At 36.6% G+C, this 22753-nt stretch overlaps 1 protein-coding gene across 1 annotated transcript in view; it reads left to right on the top strand.

Moving 5' to 3' along the window:
* Window positions 1–22753, top strand: part of LOC126284139 (D-altritol 5-dehydrogenase-like) — a 190268-nt gene that overhangs the window by 82237 nt on the left and 85278 nt on the right. Inside the window, exons 5-6 of the mRNA XM_049982855.1 lie at window positions 8365–8519; window positions 22547–22744. Coding sequence (XP_049838812.1) covers window positions 8365–8519; window positions 22547–22744 — 353 coding nt within the window. The remainder of the gene's footprint in view (window positions 1–8364; window positions 8520–22546; window positions 22745–22753) is intronic.

The raw sequence follows: 22753 nt of genomic DNA, 5'->3' as shown, positions 1-22753 counted from the left end.
AATTTACAATAAGCTAATTCGTATACACATATATTTACAGACTTCTAGTTAGAGACAATCATTAGATTTTACTCCTGGTATACAATAATTTATTTACAAATAACTCATTAAATAATGTAATGCCACACTATTCACTCATATTTCACTATCAGTCACTGCACACACTATACACACATTGTTTCATAACACTTCACTCACTACATACACACACACACACACACACACACACACACACACACACACACACACACACACACACACACAGGTGATCCTTGGGCCATTTTCTGTACTGCAAGTTCCCATTTGCTATCCTGAAAAACTGAGTCAGCATCCCTTCATAATGAGTGAGATGTTGAGCTCAGAAAGAGGAAGAGGTGTTAGTATTGTGCTATGCATAGCTTGAGGGGAGAGTGTCTCTAGAAAGGAAAAAAGAAGAAAAATAATAAAGTGAAGGTGTTATGTGGAATATTGGATGTTTTATAATCATCATTATTATTATTATTTGTTTGTATAACATTTTTTTATCAAACCCCTACTCTGCTTTATCTAAGTAATCCTTCAATGTATAAAATGTATTGCATAACAGGTACTTTTTAGCTGCCTTCTTAAATAAGTGTATTTTTGAAATTTCTTTAATCTATTTTGGTAATTTATTGTACAGTTTTATTCCTTCGTAGAAAATGCTGTTTTGAGTTTTATGTTTATTTTTTCTTGGTAAATGTAGGTTGAGTCTATCTCTTGTTGCATGGTCATGGACAGAGCTGTTTGTGCAGTAATTGCCAATGTTACTTTTGATGTGTACAACTGACTGGTAAATGTGTTCACATGGAGCAGTTAAAATTCCCAGTGTTTTGAACAGATCTTTACAATGAGCTCGACTACTATTTCTGGTTATTATTCTTATGGCTCTTTTCTGGAGTTTGAAAATTGTGTTCATATTTTGTGGATTTGTTCCCCAAAAAAGAATGCCATAGCTAAGAATTGAGTGTACATATGAATAATATGTAACTAAAAGACACTGCATGTTACACACAGATGATAGAATTCTAAGGGCATAACATGCTGATGACATTCTGTTTGCAAGTACCTTTGTGTGTTCGCACCACTTCAGCTGAGAGTCAATATTCATTCCTAGAAATTTTGCATTTGTTACACAGTCTATAGAGGTGCCATCTACATTTAATTTAACATTGTCATTTTTCCTCTTCAAACTGAAGTTCATGGCATTAGTTTTCTTTATGTTTAATGACAATTTGTTGCTTATTGACCAATCGTAAACTTCCTTGAGAGTTTCATTTGCTTTCTCGGTAAGGAGTTCTCTTGTTCTCTCAGTGACTATAATATTGCTGTCATCAGCGAAGAGAATTTTCTCACCATGAGTAACACTACTGGGAAAGTCATTGATGTATATCAGGAATAGTATTGGTCCTAATATGCTACCTTGTGGAACCCCTATATTAATATGTTTTGGTTCTGATAAGTATTTTACTAAATGTTTAGATCTATTTGAAGTATGTGTTATCTCTACTCTTTGTACCCTATCTGTTAGGTATGATCGAAACCAGTCATTAGCTACCCCTCTTATTCCTAATGCTTCTAATTTATTTAATAGAATCTTGTGGTCGACTGTATCAAAAGCCTTAGAAAGATCCAAAAATATGCCTGTGACACACTCATCTTTATCAAGAGCATTAAGTACAACTTTTGTGAATTCTACTATGGCTGACTCCGTATTTTTGCCACTTCGAAAACCAAACTGTGATTTGCTTAAAAGATTGTATTTATTCAGATAATTCATTAATCTGTCTTTCATAATTGCTTCTATTATTTTTGAGAATGCTGACAGCAGGGAAATGGGCCGGTAATTTTCTATGTCTTCTGCATTACCTTTCTTAAGCAAAGGTACAACTCTTGCCTGTTTTAGCTGCTCTGGAAATGTCCCTGATGTGAAGGATTCATTTATTATATTTGTTAATGGGCCTTGTATAATCCCTATGCATTGTTTCAGTACACACATTGGTACATCATCTAAGCCTTCTGACTTTTTATTTTTTAGCTTTTGAACAGTTTTATTGACTTCATTCTCTGTGGTTGGAAGTAACATCATTGTATCTAGTGCAACAATTTTTGCAGGTGTTATATTTGTTTTGGGGAATTTTTGCTGTAACTTCTCTGCAATACTTGAAAAATGCTCGTTTACATAGTTTGCTAAGTGTTGTGGATCATTTATTACCTTATCCCCCTCCCTTAGCAGTATGTTATTCTGCGTTTGTTTGCCTCTCCCCGTTTCCTTTTTTATAACATCCCAGACTGCTTTGCTTTTATTCTCTGCATTATATATTATTTTGTCATTAAATGACTTTTTTGCAGCAATCAGCACCTTCCTATAAATCTTTTTGTATCTATGATAGAAATTTAAGAATTCTGGATCATTGTAAATCTTTTTCATGGAGCTGAGGTGTTTAAGTGTTTGGGAGGACTTCTTAATACCTGCTGTTATCCATCTGTTTTTGTGAGATGTTGATACAGTCATGCATACTTTTGGAAATGCTGTTTCAAAGTTCAATTTAAACAATGTGGAGAATTTCATATTCACATTGGTTTCCTTATACACTTCATCCCAGCTTTGTTTTTCTAGTTCTTTTGAAAAATCTTTTATTTTGATTTCTGATAGATGTCGTTTATAGGCTTGTGTGGTCTTATACAGAACTTTATTGTAGAGTTTTTAGTGCACACACCTATTGGGATCATTTGATCTCTTGGTTGCTGCATATAGTTCTCTTCTTGTTTTACAAGAAATTTTTATGCCTTTAGTAATCCAAGGCTTGTTTCCAGATTTTAACAGGTTTTCTCTCACTGACTTTTTTGGAAAGTTTTTTTCAAAAAGACTTGTAATTTCATTAACAAATATATTAAATTTTGAGTTAATATCAATTGCAGTATACACAGGAGACCAGTCCACTAGCTGTAATTGCTGATTAAAGCTTTCAATGGTGTGTTTGTTTATAATCCTAAAGTTTTTCCAAATGACATTTTATTTTCTTTGCACTTTTATTTGGTTTTGAGTGAGGTATTGCCCTTCATGACCAGAGAGGCCATTTATAATATTTCCACAGTTAAATTACTGTAAATATCCTTATCTACAAAAACATTATCTTTTAAAGTGCTAGAAGCAGCTGTTACTCTAGTTGGAGTGTCCACCACTGGTATGAAGTTGTAGCAGTACATCAGGTGTTCAAAGTGCATTTTATTTCTATTTTCTGTTAAAAAGTCCGCACTGAAGTCACCCATAACAATGGTTAATTTAGTTTTCCTACATTCAGATTTCCAGTAGGTGCCCTGTAAATACCCAGTGCAATAACTGTCACACTGTCTGCTGTTAATTCGATGCCACACACCTCAAATTGCTGTTCATTACACTATTGCACATAATGTGCATGATGAAGAACAAATTATAAAAGAAAATTCAGATGAATTCGAAATTGTTGCAGGTGATCATTTAAATATCGTGGTGTGTATCAGGTTTATTTCAGTACATTAATAAGCCTTGGCAAAGAGAACTGTTTATGAATTACTGAATGCAACTTGATTATATTGTTTCTCAAGTGGAGACTGACATTATAATTGTTCAACAGAACTAAATTTGAAGAATTTGTACAATGTTTTTACAACATCATAATTGTTCAACAGAACTAAATTTGAAGAACTTGTCACAATGTTTTTACAACATTGAAAGCCTTATACCTATCAAGAAGCTAACAATAATACAAATTTTTCTGCCTCACTGGGAAAAAGAATTATCTTTCAAATATCTCTTCACCTTCTGAGCTGTTTGTGTACTAGATTTTGATGCTGTCACAAGGATATTTGGAGCTTCAAAATGAGCCATTATGTGAAGCAATTCAATTTATTTTATGTGTGTGGTATAAAAATGTTATGTTTTAAGCACTATTTACAAATTATCAATGTTGTAATGATTTTGTACCACAATAATGAGTTACTTATTATTTTCATATTGTGTGAAGTGGTATACTAAAAAAAAGAAACAAAAAAAATGAGTGTAAAATGTAAAATAATGATGTAAAACATTAAACAAATATAAGTAAAAGAATAATTAGGATAATAATGAATGTTGAGATATTTCACTAGGTTTGTTGAAATACTGAAACAGCACATTGTGTATAGCTTATTTCCCTAAAATTTAATTACATATTAACCTTCATATGAAAAACAATTTTTATTTGTGATTATTTTGAAGATATTCTCTCTAAACCTAAAATTCTCAATGACCTTTCTGGATGTGTTTTACACCTTAAAAGTGAAACTGGGCACAAACAAAGAAGTATGCATTGTTTTATTTTGTCCCCCCCCCCCCCCCCCCCTTGCCCTACCCACCAAGCAAGTTTCATCAAGATCATTCATTTACACTTGGGAAGGGTCCCCTTGCCAGCACAGTGGCTAATGGGGTCACTTGAATGAATACAAATTGTGCTATTAGGCAGTCACCCTGCAGATAGCACTGAGATCAGTGCATTTGTCTCCTTTTGTAAACATGGCAGGAAGAGCTGATGACATATAAAATAAAACTTGGCACAGTGAAGACAACACAGAAAACCAGCACACAGCAATGTACAGTGGACTATGGTTGGTAGTTTTAACATCTCCTTCTCATTAAAATCTGTAGGAAAATCAAGATCCTGCCATTGAGTCAAACTACAAGTACATAAATTTGGATAACATCCAATACCATAGTACCTCTTGCAGTCAATGTACAAAGGAAGTTAAAAATTCATAGTTCAATGTCATAATTAGATTAAATTAGATTAGATTAATACTTGTTCCATAGATCATGAATACGACACTTCGTAATGATGTGGAACGTGTCAGGTTAATAAAAGATGTCTTTACAAGATATTACATTACACAAAATATTGCATGACACTAATGTTTAAGTTAGTTTTTTTATTTTTTTTCCTTCCCCTCCCTTAATTTATATCTAAAAATTCACCCAATTAGTAGAAGGAGTTGTCATCTATAAATTCTTCTAATTTATTTTTAAATGTTGGTTGGCTATCTGTCAGGCTTTTGATGCTGTTTGGTAGGTGACCAGACTTTTTAGGCAGCATAATTTACTCCTTTCTGTGCCAAAGTCAGATTTAACCCTGCATAGTGAAGATCATCCTTTCTCCTAGTGTTATAGCTATGCACACTGCTATTACTTTTGAACTGGGTTGGATTATTAACAACAAATTTCATAAGTGAATATATATACTGTGAGGATACTGTGAGGATCCCTAGATCCTTAAATAGATGTCCGCAGGATGACCGTGGGTGGGCTCCAGCAATTATTCTCATTACACGTTTTTGGGCAATGAATACTTTTCTACTCAACTATGAATTACCCCAGAATATGATGCCATATGAAAGCAGTGAATGAAAGTAGGCATAGTAAGCTAATTTACTGAGATTCTTATCCCCAAAATTTGCAATAACCCTAGTAGCATACGTAGCTGAACTCACACGTTTCAGCAGACCATCAATGTGTTGCTTCCAGTTTAACCTCTCATCAATGGACACACCTAAAAAATTTGAAAATATTACCTTAGCTACAGACTTAGTTGTGCCATTTACTGTACGGAACTGTATATACTATTTTTATCCGTTTGCTGAGAACCACTTAATAATTTTGTGAAAAATATCATTTACAATTACATCACTTAGTTCTTGGATTTTGGATGTTATTACTATACTTGTATCATCAGCAAAAAGAACTAACTTTGCATCTTCAACAATGTGGAATGGTAAGTCATTAATGTACATCAAGAACAGTAAAGGACCTAAGACCGAACCCTGTGGGACCCCGTACTTGATAGCCCCAGAATTTGAAGAATCAGCTGTTGTTTTAACATTACATGAACCACTTATTTCAACTTTCTGCATTCTTCCAGTTAAGTATGAATTAAACCATTTGTGCACTGCCCCCCTCAAACCATAATGATTTATCTTATCTAAAAGAATTCCATGATTTACACAATCAAAGGCCTTTGAGAGATCACAAAAAATACCAATGGGTGATGTCCGGTTATTCAGAGTATTTAATATTTGATCAGTGAAAGCGTATATAGCATTTTCTGTTGAAAAGACTTTCTGAAAACCAAACTGGCATTTTGTTAGTACTTTATTTTTACAAATCTGGGAGGCTACTCTTGAATGCATTACTTTCTCAAAAATTTTTGATAGACATGTCAGAAGAGAGATTAGGCGATAGATGTTGACATCCGACGTATCCCCCTTTTTATGCAACGGTTTTACAATGGCATATTTCAGTCTATCGGGGAAAACATCCTGCTCCAAAGAGCTATTACATATGTGGCTGAGAATCCTACTTATCTGTGGGGAACAAGCTTTAAGTATCTTGCTGGAAATGCCATCAGTTCCATAAGAGCTTTTACTTTTCAGTGAGTTTGGTTACTTATCTTTTTCATATGATTTAGAGGGCCAGGGTTTTACATCTGATTAACAAGCCATTCATTTGATGCATCTCAGTTTATTTTACAAGGGCTCAGGACTCAAACATGACCATCAAAGTAACATAGTGATCAACTTTGAGAAAACGGAACAAAGGGGCAGTACACTCTGTTGCAGTTTTATTTATATTTTTAATGGTTAACAGAATTCATTGCTTTATTATGAGAATAATTTCAATTAGTTTTAATCTACAGTAACAATTTTACAATTTCTATAACATCATAATTATTCAGTGCTTTATTGCCTAGTCACTGACATTATGATCTTTTGTATTACGCTCATTTTCATTTATATGAATTTTACATTTGACTTGTTTTACATTTCTCATAAAAATTTCACTACTTCAAAAGGGCTGCAAAAGTTACTCACATATATTCAGCAGTTATTTTTAATTACATAACTGTGGACATTCTCTTTTTTTCTATATAACACTTTTATATAGGAAAATTTGGGGTTATGGAGCTATTTGTTTCTTCCCTAGAAATTTTTTAAAAACTTTTATTCATGATGCTGAGGAAAAACACATACAAAAATAACAGGAATTTACATTTTTTCAGTACCTTACCCAGATCTTACAGAGAAAAATTTTGAGCTTACTTTTGATGCGTTAACCCCAGTTGCTGTGTCAACTGAATCACATGTCAGGGTGAACAGGACCTCTCAGTTAAATAAATGAATTACATGACCTCTAAATATATAAATTTATTGCAACAACATTCATAACAATGCTAAACATCCATTTATGAATATATTAATGAAAAAATCTTGGAAATAATAATACTTCTCCACATTGATTTTTGCAACAACAATACGGATCCAAAACACATTTCCATAGTAATTCCTAGTGCCATTTATTGGATTTGGACATTTGGCAATTATTTCACTTGGAGCAGTAAAGGTATTATCTTCTATTGCAGCTTCGAATTTTGTAGTAGAAACACTTCATAGTAATCATCACACATTTTAATGCCTTGAGCAAATAAGTTTGACTGCTCATGGCACTTTTCCCTTGTACTTTAATTACAATGAAGTCCCTTTCTTCACTGTTTGAATGTTTTCATCACCACTTGTGTAAAAGCCCGTATCAGAAGAATCAATGTACTGGGCATGATCAGCATTTTCAGAGCTGCTGCCTCTCTCTTCCAATATTTAACTGAAGGCTTTACTTCATTTAATTTATACTTCATTGGCAACTGCTTGGATCTCTTTGCTGCTGCCTCTAACCTTGGTTTAACTGGTGTTACTTTTAAGGACAGCTGATTTTCCTTTCTTTCTGCCTCTTGTTGTTTTCCTTCCATCAGTCATAAGTTAAGGATGTTTGCACACTTATGTATAATTGAAAGATGAAGTGTCCTGACCTTAGAAATTAAAAAAAAAGCAAAAAAAACTCTCATTTTTATTGAAATATATCATCTCACTACTCATCAATATACTGAAATAGCAAACTCAGGAGAAGACAAGCCTTTTATTATGAAATATGTATGCATCATATAGTTCACTATGTTGTGGGATCAGACACTATATCTCATCTTAGTTACATTTTACGGGGACCAAAAACAAGTGAAGACAGCCCACTGTCATACACTGTATTGCACTGTATTCCAACTTTTCTTGATTCTACTACTTCTGTCAGTCACCTCACAGAATGACTTCTTAAAGGTCTGTACATACAAGAAACAAGTTTTTGGGACCTGTTGAAGAAAGTTCATGATGATTGTAGTAGAATAACAGATATCAAATTCCTGACAGAATTTTTCCTCGAATCTCTTCACTAACATTATTATTGGATTAATACAGTGCATTGAATTTAGAGAACAATACTTTATGTCTTTTCAGCAAATGTGAGCGATGTGCAGTTTGTCTTCATGAGGAAATGGGTGCACCTGCGGAAGCAAGTGTAGGTGTGGAACGAGATGGAGGCTGGGCAGAGTTCTGCCTAGTGCCACAGTCGCAGTTACACTTGCTGCCATCAGACGTCCCTCTCAAACAAGGTCTGTTAATCAGCATCTTCTGAGTTTGTGTACTACTGATGAACATTCTGAATTAAATTAAGTGTGGCTAGTAAGGAGTCTTAAGAGTTTCCTACTTCAATCTCTCTCATAAACAGGACCTAGGTGAGGGACACTTGGATGAAGTATGCTAACTGTTGTCATAATTGTTTCTTCATATCTTGTATCAGTTATGTGTAATGTTTCTACATCTCGTCAGGAATATGATGTTGTACTGAACAACCACACATCTGTAATTGGCTTAATTTGTTAATCTTAATGTATGTATGAACATTGTATACTTGAAATGGAGTTGTGTACTGACATATAATTTTTCATGAACTTTGTTTTCATACCACAAAATCCTTTCATGTATTGGGATGATTATAAATTACAGCTAAGTCATATTTACCTTGAGCCCAGGATTAGCACTTTGTCTTAAACTAAAGCCACTATTCTCATTTAATCTGCACTCAGTATTTTGATATTCTGAGTAGTCCAGTTAACATCCCTAATGCCCATGGCCTTACTGCTATTGAACACTACCTTTCCCAACATCCAATGGATTCCAGACCAACATCCTCCTTCCTAATCACCATAACCAACTAAATCCTCACCCACAATTTCTTCTCTTTTGAAGGCATTACCTACAAACAAATCTGGGATACAGCTATGGTCACCCACAAGGCACCATCCTATGCCAACCTATTCATGACCCATCTACAGGAATCTTTCCTAAACACCCAGAACCCTAAAACCCTCACCTGGATCACATTAAATGACAACATCTTTGCAGTCTAGATCGAGGGTGAGGGTATCCTATCCACATTCCTCCAGAACCTCAACAGCTTCTCCCTCATTTGCTTCACCTGGTCCTACTCAACCCAATGAGCCACCTTCCTAGATGTTGACTTCCACATCAAAGATGGCTACTACATCAGTATCTCTGTCCATATTAAAAGTACTAACCAGCAGCAATACCTCCACTTTGACAGTTGCCACGTGTTCCCTACCAAGTAGTCTTCTTATGCTTGTTGCATCTGCAGTGATAAGTAGTCCCTCTCAAAATATGAGGCGTGTTTTTTAAGTAAGTACCTCTTTGAAATTAAAAAAAGACGTGCTAAGATATCTCAATAATTTTATTTTTACATGAAAGCCTGTACCTTAATCTATGTTTCTACATAATTTCCGTCAATATTGTGGCACTTGTTGTAATGTTGTAACAGTTTTTGATACCCTCCTCATAGAAGTCTGCCGCCTGACTTGTTAACCACTGCATCAGCACTGTTTTGACTTCGTCATCATCTTGAAGATGCTGACTGCCCAGGTGTTTCTTCAAGTGCAGGAACAGATGGTAGTCATTGGGCGCAAGATCGGGGCTGTATGGAAGATGATCTAGAGTTTCCTATTAAAAAGATGTGATGAGATCTTTGGTCTGATATGCCACATGTGGATGGGCATTGTCTTGCAGCAAACCAATGCCCTTGCTCAATTTGCATGGACTGTTGCTTTATTCTGGTATGACGTAGGCCACCCATGATTCATTGCCTGTAACAATTTGGCTTAAGAAATCATCCGTTGTTGTAGTACCGCTCAAGGAAAGTCAATGCAATGTCTAAACGTTTGGTTTTTTGCACATCCATCAACATTTTAGGAGCCCAACTTGAGCACAATTTTTGGTAATTCAAGTGCTTGGTCACAATGCCATACAAAACACTATGAGAAACATTAGGAAGTCATCCTGCAAGGAGAAAATTGTAAAGCGTTTCTTTTCTCTAACCTTATTGTCAACTTCCTGCACCAAATTTTCATTAACGACCAAAGGACGCCTACTCCACTGTTCATCATGCACATTTGTGTGGCCATGTTTAAATGCTCTCACCCACTTTCTTACCTTTCCATCACTCATAATGTTTTCCCCGTAAACTACAAAGATCTCACGATGAATATCGATTGCTTTTAGGCATCGGAGGCATTTTAAGCACTCAGAACACAATGTAAACAAGGAAGAATCAGACTGTAATGGCATCAGTGTGTAGATTAAGGTACAGGTTTTCATGTAAAAATAAAATTATTGAGATATCTTTGCACATCTTTTTTTAATTTCAAAATGGTACTTACTTAAAAAACACGAATCATATACTGAGAGTCTCACTGAAGCCTTCACAGACTGTAACTATCTTCCTGACCTTGTACAGAAACAAATCTCCCATGCCTTATCTTTCCAGTCTCCCACCACCTCCCAAAGCCTCACTGTCCAGCCACAGAGGAGTATGCCCCTCGTAACTCAGTATCACCCAGAACTGGAGCAACTGAATTACATTATATGCCAGAGTTTTGACTACTGTATCTACTCGAATCTAAGCCGCACTCGAATCTAAGCCGCACCTGAAAAATGAGACTCAAAATCAAGGAAAAAAAAATAATTTTCCCCAATCTAAGCCACACCTGAAATTTCAAGGGGAGAGAAAAGTTTTAGGCCGCACCTCCAAATCAAAACAAAGTTGGTCTATTGTAATATGAGACACAACTTAGGTCGAATGAATGACGATACAGCTACAGTAGTTTGGTTCGAGTTGTAAGCTTAGCAGTTAAGCTTTACCAGGTAGCCATTGCTATGCGTCAGGCGCTCCTTCCGTATTTATACGGGTACCCTTCCTTTTTCACGTGCTTCGTCTGATTCAAATTGGTTGCTTGTTTTTCATTGATCTGATAAGGGCCGTTATCTTTGTTATAGGTGTTTACATCACTCTAAGCTGAAAATGCATTATTGTACTGTGTCATGCATTGTTTGTCGCATTCTGATAGTGTTTACGACCTGTCGCCGCTCGCGGCATGGCTCGCTTTTGTGCGCGCTGCCGTCGCTTACAATAAGAAAAAGAGAGGAATTGTCTCATTAGCGAAACAATGGCAAGAGACTGCTTTTTGTTGTTACTTACACTGCTGCTTTCTTTGATAATGATCAACAAGAACCAAATAATAGACTGCGTATGATAGATGTTCTGAATGAGAGTTTAGCTAAAACTTTTCTCCAATTGAAAATCTTTGCAGACGCCTCTTTTGTACATTACATTCTGCACAGAAATTAGAGTCATCTTAGATTTAAAAATCTAGTCAATTGCCGTGCTTCATTTCTCATTGTATCACTATTAGGCATAAGAATAATACGAGATGCTTAACTATCCTGGCATGCATTAGTTTCTCTAAAACCTTTGAAAAGCTTGTCAGTAGTGATATTGGCCTATAGTTAGCAGTATCCATCTTATCCCCCTTCTTATACAGCGGTTTTACAATGCATACTTAAGCCTCTCAGGAACTATTCCTTGCTTAAGTGACACATCAAAAATGTGGCAAAGGACTTTACTTACATGGCTGGAGCAGTATTTTAATAATTTGTAAGAAATGTTGTCAATTCCAGCAGAGTTTTTACTTTTCAGGGATGTAATAACTCTTTCAGTTTCTTGAACAGTGACTGTTTTTACCTTCATGTGTTGTACTGAACCAGGTACTCTAGCTTTCAAAAGATTGATGGCTTGCTTAATAGACCTCTGTAAACCTATTTTTTCAGTTACTGTTAAAAAATTGTTGTTGAATGTGTCTGCAACTGTTTTTGGATCGCTAACAATATTACCCTCACTTTTGATTTGGATATTTTCACTACAAACTGCATTTTTCCCCATTTCCTTCTTTACAAATTTCCAGATAGTTTTTACTTTATTGCTCGAGTTGTCAATTTCTGCCTTCAGGCACATGTTCTTTGCTGCCTGAATGGTCTTATTCAGAACTTTATTGTAGATTTTATAGTGTGTAATCCTACTGTTATCATTTGAACTCCTGGCTGCAGCATATAGTTCTCTTCTTGTTTCACAAGAGATTTTGATGCCTTTAGTAATCCAAGGCTTGTTTCCAGATTTGAACAGATTTTCTCTCACTGATTTTTTTAGGAAATGCTTCAAAAAGGCTTGTAACTTCATTGATAAATATATTAAATTTTGATTTAATATTGTGACCAAAATTCGGGCCCTTATATATCATCACAATAATAGGTGCTGAAACTACACATTGTTCAAAGTTTAATTTACAGAGATTACAATTAAAACTTAAGTCATTAAATTAACTGAATTCATCAAAAAATTGTCTTTTTTAACAGTTTTTTCTACTGCAAGAGTTAAGCTGAGTTATTTGTTTAAGAGAAGAATATATGATTATGTAAACAATACTTTCGACAAAACTGTTAATTGCTTTGGAATTAATGTAGGGCTGGTTTTGCTAACATTTTTCCGACTAGAGCCAAATAGATACTTTAAGAATACTAGCATTTTGTCTTCCAAATGTTAATAATTATTACAGAATTTATATTTGTTTATATATCAACAACAGAATTTAAATTACAAAACAATTACTGATTTCACCCTTTAACAAAAGATATGAAGTAGGAATAGTCAAAATAAATTACAAAATCAATTACATACCTAAAACTAAGCACAAAATTAAATCTGGTGTTAAATTCTTTAAAACTGAGGGCCAACCTTTCTCTTATATGAAAATGCAGATTATATTCACGTATATTAATGGTAATTAGTTAAACAATTAAAAAAAAAACAAATTTAAGGAGGCAGATACAAAACAAAAGAGGAAGAAAAAATATCCCAGATTGTTTCATCACATCACTGACCGGACAGATATTGCAAATAGCTAACTGCACACTTCAGTGACACACCGTGACGCCAGAAATTGGGTTTAAAATCTACCCACAAAAAAATAATACATAAGAAATCCTATCAAAAACTACAGTACATCTGTTTTTTTTTCATATTTATGCTTAAGTGAGCTGGCCATATGAAAATCTCCTTGCAAAATATTTACATACATTGTATTGTAAAATGTCACAAAAAATCCACAAGCTGTACTTTTAACAGAAATTAGGCATCTTCATCATAAGTAATGTCCTTTTGGGTTAAACAAGGATTACATTCCTGTATCATTTTATACAAGTCCTGTCTTGCTTAACAAAAAATTAAATTCTCAAGGGTTGAAAGAAAACTAAATTATACTGCTATGCATTGCAGTTCACATTTTTTTAGACATAAAATTTCACTTACTCAGTGTTCAGTATTTTTCACAAGCGCTGTCACACTTTTAATGAGCTTTTACACACTTTCTTACCAAGCTGTCCACACCTTCAACAGGTCCAAGTGGCAGTTAGTAAGGAAATGCACTGCTGTCAGTTCCCTTGGAGCTGGTTCTACTCTGCCACAGTAAATGAAAACATCAAACAACATATCCTACTTTAGTACCCTTAATTTTTCCTCTAACTTGAGTCTAACAAAAAATGTTTCACACTAAAAATTATAGTCATTACATCACCAATAAATACATTATATAGTTCTCATAACATTACAATAATTAGCACTAAAATTGACTATAGTACAAAAGGTGTGAACTAGTAAACATTAAATCAAGTGCACATTACACTACAAAACATTACTTTAAGTCATAACTGTCTGAAACTGGTTAAACCTGAAAGATTATGGTCTCTTTTCCATATACAAAACAGCAAAAACTCAAGATGTGCAGTAGTATAGATTTACAAATCATTATGTTGTGAAAAAAGAATAGTCACTGTTTCATAGCTTAATTACTATTCAAATCAAAATCAAGGGAATGGAAGTTGTACCAAATCATAGCCCCACTTGTCTTCTCAACTCTGAGCACTACTCCTAATCAGCCAGAAAATTAAATCCTAACTAAATCACAAAATTTTACCAAATAGTTGACCTGTCAGGATATTCACATCAATCTAGCACCATAGTTATCAGTTAATGAGCAAAATTACTTTTCTTCATACCAGTATTACCACTTTAAGCTCATGCAGCATTATATAACTTGTACCTCCCTAGAATATTTCTCTTTTGGTTAAAGTCTCATTCCCAGATTCAGTGTCATGAATTCCACAATATAAACAGTTCCCAATGTTGCCTAGTTCAAAAATAGATCATCAAGGTAGTTTTACCACATTCGTTTGTATACAGTTACCTTTTTCATTACTCAGTCATGTCTGTCAGCTCCATTATTTTAATTACATTTCTTACCTTGTTAGCTAGTGGAGTGCATTCGCAAAAAATATCCCTACTGCAGAGACAGGCTCCCTAGCCATTAAGACCCTAACATTCTTTTATTATTCACACACACACACACACACACACACACACACACACACACACACACACAGATAGATAAAACTTTTCTAAAATATTGCTATACTAAAGTATCCTACTGCACAAAATTACATGAATGTCAAAGATAGAATGGTTCTGATTTACTTATGAACTACAGATAGGATAGGAGAAGAGTTTGACTGCCTTAGGAAACATGAAATATGAGAAAGACAGCTGGGGTAAGCATTATCGCCACATAATGAAACCAACACAGAATGTTGAACTCCCTACTTGCTTGTAGGTCTTATTTCTGGTTCAATACACACTCCATTGTCCTAACAAAATCAACAGTACCCAAGCTTAGGAAAATTTTCATTTGTCGTGGATCAATATTCAAACATCTAATTGGTGATACATAGGGTTTCAGGTCAATAATATTCTTTAACCCAAAAGTCCTGTTAGTCTTTGTGTAGGCCAATTCATGAGAGTTGTCATTGACAACGCGTACCACTTTGAAAGGACCATGATACACATGCAAAAATTTCTTTATCTCATGATTTACTCTCCTAGATTTTTCTTTGGTTTTGATGAGGACAAGGTCACCTACTCTGAAACTAGTCAGATTCACTCCTTTGTCATGCATTCTCTTCCTTCCTGCTGTTTCGCTTTTCATCATGTCTTTAGCTAATCTGATCTTTTTGCTTTGTGCTACTCACTTCCCTGAGGGAAATCCACTTCTTCTCTGATGATGTTTTTGGGTCTCTCTTTGAACATTAGCTCACATTGGGCATATCCTGTCGATTCATTCCACAAGTTGTTGATAATGTTTTCAAAATATTTAATATGACCTGCCCAAGCAGTGTGATTCTTCCTCACATCCAGTGTTGCCTCCCAGTCCTTCTTGAAGAACATCCCGACAACCCCCAACATCACCCCAGCTGAATCCCGTGCCATTAAGCAGCTGAAAACAGACCGCTCTATTGTAATCCTTCCGGCAGATAAAGGCTCCACAACTGTGGTACTTGACCGTGTGGAGTATGTGGCAGAAGGACTGCGTCAACTCTCCGACACCTCAACCTACAAAGCTGTTACCCAGGATCCCATTCCCTCCATCCAGACTGAGCTGCAGAAAATCCTAAAAATCCAAGGTCCCTCACAAGGCCTCACAACGGCTTCCATAGACTTACTCACTCCACCTGAGCTATGTACCCCTACCTTCTACCTATTACCCAAAATCCACAAAGAGAACCATCCTAGCCGTCCCATTGTATCAGGCTTCAAAGCCCCAACAGAACGTATCTAAGCTTTGGTAGACCAACACCTCCTACCTATCACCTGCAGACTCCCATCCTATATCAAGGACACAAACCACTTCCTAGAATGCCTCAAATCCATTCCCACTCTTCTCCCACCTGAAACCTTTCTTGTCACCATAGTTGCTACATCCCTTTACACAAACATCCCACACACCCATGGTCTCTCTGCCCTTGAGCACTACCTCTCCCAACGCCCATCCGAAGATCTTCCAAAAACCTCGTTCCTTATCACACTTACCAACTTCATCCTCACCCATAATTACTTCACTTTTGAAGGCCAGACCTACAAACAAATCAGGGGAACTGCCATGGGAACCAGGATGGCTCCGTCCTATGCCAACCTCTTCATGGACCGCATGGAGGAGGCTTTCCTGAAGACCCAACAGCTGCTTCCCCTGGCCTGGTATAGGTTTATAGATGACACCTTTGTGGTCTGGACTCATGGTGAAGAAACACTCCTTAATTTCCTCCATAACCTCAACTCCTTTTCGAATCTGAATTTCACCTGGTCCTTCTCCAAAACCCAAGCCACCTTCCTGGATGTTGACCTTCATCTTGTTGAAGCTCACATCCACACCTCTGTCCATATCAAACCCACCAACAAACAACAGTACCTTCACTTTGATAGCTGCCATCCATTCCACATCAAACGCTCCCTTCCCTACAGCCTAGGTGTGGCAAACATATCTGCTCCAGTGACGAATCCCTCAACAATTACACCAATAACCTGACCAGTGCTTTCCTCTCCCACAACTATCCTGCAGACCTTGTCCACAAACAGATCTCCCGAGCAATACATTCCTCCCCGTCCAACAACAATATTCCTACCCTCAGACCACACAGAAGCATCCCCCTTGTCACCCAATATTATCCTGGCCTCGAATACATCAATAAATTACTCCGCCAGGGATATGACTTTCTCAAGTCAACCTCTGAAATGAGATCATCCCTTGACAAAATTCTCCCCACACCACCCAGAGTTGCCTTTTGTCATCCCCCTAACCTCCGTAACATCCTTGTTAAACCCTACAATATTCCCAGACTACCTTCTCTACCCAGCGGTTCCTACCCCTGTAACCGACCCCGCTGCAAAACCTGCCCCATGCATCCCCCCACAACCACCTACTCCAGCCCCGCTACTGGTAAAACATACACAATTCAAGGCAGAGCCACGTGTGAAACTACACATGTCATTTATCAGCTGACATGCCTGCACTGCACAGCCTTTTACATTGGTATGACAACAACTAAATTGGCTGAGCGCATGAACGGACACAGACGAACTGTCCGCCTAGGAGATGTTCAATACCCAGTAGCGGAGCATGCCCTCCAGCATAATTCTAGGGACCTAGGAACCTGCTACACCGTATGTGCCATTTGGCTTCTCCCACCCAGCACTAGTCCCTCTGAACTGTGGAGATGGGAACTTGCACTCCAGCACATCCTTTCATCCCGCCATCCCCCTGGACTGAACCTACGTTAAACAACCTCACTCCCATTTACTTTTCAGTCTTCTCCTCTTTTCCTTTCCTCTTTAGCCATTCATGCATCTTTTCATCCTACATCTTTATACTATACACCTCTTTACTTCTGTATGCATCCTCTTTGGTTTGAAGCTGGCACAGTACCTACAGTAGAATATCTTTGGCTTCCCTCTGACAACCATGCCTCCATCCTTGCTACCCTCCCTGTTTTCCTTTCCCTGTTGCTTCATAACCTGAGTTGTGAGTAACTAAATCCACTTTCCCTTCTTCCCTTTCTTTCCCCTCTCTCCTCCCTGATGAAGGAACATTTATTCCGAAAGCTAGGAACTTAAATTTTCGGTTGTTTTTTGTGTTTCTATCGGCTGTACTGAGCTGAGGTAAGTACTGGCCAGCCCCTCTTTCTCTTTGTTAGTAATTGATTCTTACTACAATAAGTCCTGCACAGTCTATTAATCTCCTTCATACCTTGTGGAAAATAGGTAGAAATCTTGATGTGTTTCATCTTGTGTACTGCCATACGGTGCTCAAACCTCTCTGAAACAAACTGTGGACCATTGTCAGACAAAAGTTATTTTGGTACCCCTACATTGCAAAAGTAATCTGATGTCTACTTCTCAATTATAGTACTAGTATTTGCCTTCTTAATTGGATACAATTTTACATATTTTGAGAATGTGTGCAAAACAACAAAAATATATTTACAACCTACTGTAGATGCAAGCAGTGAAAAAATTGGATGTCCTAACATTTTACTATTTACTAATTATTTTTTCAGACACTGAAATGCCTCTTCACACTCCTCTATCCAATTCCACACCATTCTTTTTCATTCCTTTTCAACAAATTACCAAGGCAAGAACAGTTAAGTGACTGACCTGGTACAAACTTTTGGTAGAAGCCAAACAAGCCAAACATAGCTTTAAGGTCCTTCTTGTTCTTTGGCAGAGGGAAATCCACAATAGCAGCAAGCTTTTCTGGATCAGGGTATATACCTTCCTCGTTAATCCTGTCATCTAAAAATAAAATTTCCTTCTTTACAAATTCAGAGTTACTTAATTTTAGTTTCATACCTCCTCTATACATATCTCTCAGTACGTCATTCAGAATCTTACAGTGCTTCAATCATTCTGCAATCGCTACCAGGATATCATCTACATAGACTGTTATTTCATTGGTTAATATCTCACCTAGAACCTTATCAATAGCTCTGATAAACACACACACAGACAAGTTCAGACCAAATGACACCACACAGTATTGGTAACATTTACTTTCGTGTAAAAATGCTGTACATGGCCTAGATTCCTTGACCAAACTGATATTCTGATAGCCACAAGTCTCATCAAAAGAAATAAAACATTTACATCTATGGAACTTTTGCAAAATTTCATCCATGTTAGCTCATCTGTCACTCTCTCCTATTACAATTTCATTCAACTTCCTGGCATCCAGAACCAACCTGACACCACCATTCTTCTTCTTTACCACCACAAAGAGGTTATTACACCCGCTGGTTGACCATTCAATAATCCCCCATGAGTCCATCTTTTGAATTTCTTTCCTCACCGCTTCCTTTTTTGAAAATGGAATAATATAAGCTTTCTTGAAAAATGGTTCATGATCCTTAAACTCAAATTTGCACTCAAAATCTTTTACCAAACCTGGCCTGTCTGCAAATGCCTTACAGTTGCTCAGGAGAATACCTTTTAATTCCTCCCTTTGACTATTTGTAATACCTTCATTATCCTCAACTCTCTTTATTATCTCCAACCTTACTCTCTCCTCCTCTTCTTCCTCAGTAACCTGCTCCGTGGTCAAAATTCTTAAAGGTAAATCTAATTCAATATCTATGCACTTACCCATACCTTCCAAAAATGATACTTCGTACCTACTTCCGATGTATTTAAAACTAAACTTTCCATTAGCAGAATCAATATTTACACACCATTTGCACAAGAAATTAGTACCAAATATTACATCACTGCTGAGATTTTGAATCACCAAGAAATTGCACTCCAACAGCTATCCTGCCAATTCCACAGTTAATAGTACCTATTGTTTCACACTCTTTGATAGCTTACCAGTAGCAGGAATAATTCTTATTTCAGAAACATGCATCACTACTATACCCTCTACATTCTTAAAAGCTTCAAAAAATGCCTGTTAAATGCCATTCAAATCACTACCACTGTCCAGTAAACACTTAACATGTATCCCTCATACCCATGTTGTTATTACAGGGTGCCAAACTTCCTGTTTACTTACCATACGATCTTCTACACTCATTAATCTTTTCCCTTGAAAAATTATCATCCTGCTTACTAAAATTATTATCAAATGGTTCAAATGGCTCTGAGCACTATGGGACTTAACATCTGAGGTCATCAGTCCCCTAGAACTTAGAACTACTTAAACCTAACTAACCTAATGACACCACACACATCCATGCCCGAGGCAGGATTCGAACCTGTGACCGTAGTGGTCGCGCGGTTCCAGACTGAAGCACCTAGAACCACTCGGCCACTCCAGCTGGCAACGATTATCAGACACAGTCAAATGACAGATAGCATGGTCCTCTTCCTCATCACCACTCTCAAACTCTAACCTTTCATTAGACCTAATATTATTCTCCTTTACTTACCACATGGCCATCATGATCAATTATAAGTTCAAATACCTCTTCCTCATCACTACTGGATTAATCAGTGCTATCAACATTACAGCTACTGTCAAAATCAGATCCACTGTCACTTTTGCTGTCCTCAAATACTTAGCTAATTAGTTGATCCTTGTCTCCAGTATTAGACCACAAAGCAAAACACATGAATTCCTTATGTTCCCTTAACAATCTACCATCCATTTTGACACTTTTGCTGTGAAATTACCTTATTCTCATTCACTTTTCTTCTGCTGCTCTGCTGCTGCTGCTGTTGTCATCTGAATCTGCAAGGCTGCAGCAAGTTGTAATTCTCTCGGTAAGGCATCTTGTTTATATTCAGTCAGGTGTTTCCACGTCAGGTGTTTCCACCTGCATGCTGTTGGCTGCTCATGTACTCAATGGCTGCTTCCATAGAACCCGCTCGCTGATTAGTTGCTGTCCTACTGTGGTGATGAAATGCCAGCGCTGATTGGCTGTAGCGTCTTTTCCATTTAAAACCGTAAACATCTCCAGTTCACACTTCACTGTTAAATTTCATGAGATCTAGTTTATTGTGTCCACGTACAACAATCCTCACCCGGGGCACCACATGTAGTGGTTCGCCTGCTTTATTTTCTCCATTTGTTGTCCTTTGTGTCGACATACTGTGCTGCTACACTGGCTGAAAAATGGAGTTTGTAATTTGGACACTGTATATGGTAAATATTGTAGCTGACAGGTGCACAATTGTGTTTCAGAGATGTTTACTTTCACTTTTCACAACCCCCACATACACACATTTAATATGGCCAGTGCACTATTGTTTAACTTTCCATAAGCCTCATTAATAGTTTGCAGGTGAACATCCACATACTGCTATAATAGTTTACTGTTGTTCATCTACAAGCATTAAACCCCGAACCACACAGTTAACAGTCTTTCAAATAAATTGCACAGTCACTGTCATTGTTGTAACACACGGCTTATTGGTGTAACACTTATTTCACTGTTACATTGATGCATTGTTGCCGTTCTAACCAACACAGGTTCCTCATCTGAAACTCGGCTGTGGACTGACTGTCTCGTGACCAAAATTCGGGCCCTTATATATCATCACAATAATAGGTGCTGAAACTACACATTGTTCAAAGTTTAATTTACAGAAATTACAATTAAAACTTAAGTCATTAAATGAACTGAATTCATCAAAAAATTGTGTCTTTTTATCAATTTTGTTTTCTACTGCAAGGGTTAAGCCGAATTATTTGTTGAAGTGATGAAATTAACATATATGGTTATGTAAACAATACTTTTGACAAAACTGTTAATTACTTCGGAGTTAACGAAGGGCTGGTTTTGCTAACATTTTTCCTACTAGAGCCAAATAGATACTTTAAGAATAGTAGCATTTCGTCTTCCAAATGCTTACAATTATTACAGAATTTATATTTGTTTACATGTCAACAACAGAATTTAAGTTACGAAACAATTACTAATTTCTCCCTATAACAAAAGATACTAACTAGGAGCAGTTAAAATAAATTTGAAAATCAATTACATACCTAAAACAAAGCACAAAATTAAATCTGGTGTTTAATTATTTGAAACTGAGGGCCAACCTTTCTCTCATATGAATATGCAGATGATATTCAAGCATATTAATGTTAATTAGTTAAAAATTGAATAAATGAATTTAAGGAGGAAGATGGCAAAACAAGAGAGGAAGAAAAAATATCCCAGCTTGCTTCGTCACATTGTGTGTGTGTGTTGTGTAATCTGATGAAGGCCTTGTTGGCTGAAAGCTTACTTCCTGACAGTGTTTATGTTGTGCCTGTCTGTGAGCATCTCTGCTATATGATGAGTAGGAACTATTGTTTTCATAATATTGAAGAGAAATTATGTATAAATAGCTATAGGACAGCACTGCATGTGGAGTGTTCAGTCATTGTAGGATGCAGCAATCAGAGTAGCTAATGCACTTCTTAGTGTTTCCATTCTCTCTGAACCATTATGATGAAACACTTATATCCCTGAGGAGTTTTATTATCTCTGAGCTTAATATAAAATAATAGCAGTAAAGGAGTTGTATTGATTATTATTGAGTAAGACATTTCTCTCTCTTTTTGTAATCAGAAAAAATATACGTCTAAAACTGTGAAATTTCCTGCTTCTGTACACATAAAGTATAATAATAATAATAATAATTATTATTATTTCTCACAACATTTTTGGATACAGTAATGTTATTTCCAGGTTGCAAGTCAGATGAATGATTTCTGCATTTGTAAATGTAGGCAACATATCCAGAAATTGAATCTGTCAAACTTATTGTTATTTACTGCTCTGTAGTGCTTGTCATTTACTGCAGTACATACTTTCAAGTTACAAAATGGCAGTAAGTGTCATTAATGACAATAATTTGTGTCTTGTACAGGTGTGCTATGTGAGAGTCTCTCATGCGTGGCTCATGCATGGGAACATGTGACGCCACTTCCACACAGTGCACGTGTTGCTGTGCTCGGCACTGACCTGGTGGGCTGTCTTACTGCCAGCCTGCTGCACGTACAGGGCTACCGCCGTGTCACATTGTGTGAAAATACTGAGGCTGCCCGCCAGAGAGCCCACAGTCTCGGTGAGCAAC

This window comes from Schistocerca gregaria, chromosome 8 (genome assembly GCF_023897955.1).
Source record: "Schistocerca gregaria isolate iqSchGreg1 chromosome 8, iqSchGreg1.2, whole genome shotgun sequence".
In the NCBI taxonomy this organism is placed as follows: Eukaryota; Metazoa; Arthropoda; class Insecta; order Orthoptera; family Acrididae; genus Schistocerca; species Schistocerca gregaria.
The sequence above is the reverse complement of the archived record's forward strand: the minus strand, read 5'-3'. Positions and strand labels throughout refer to the sequence as shown.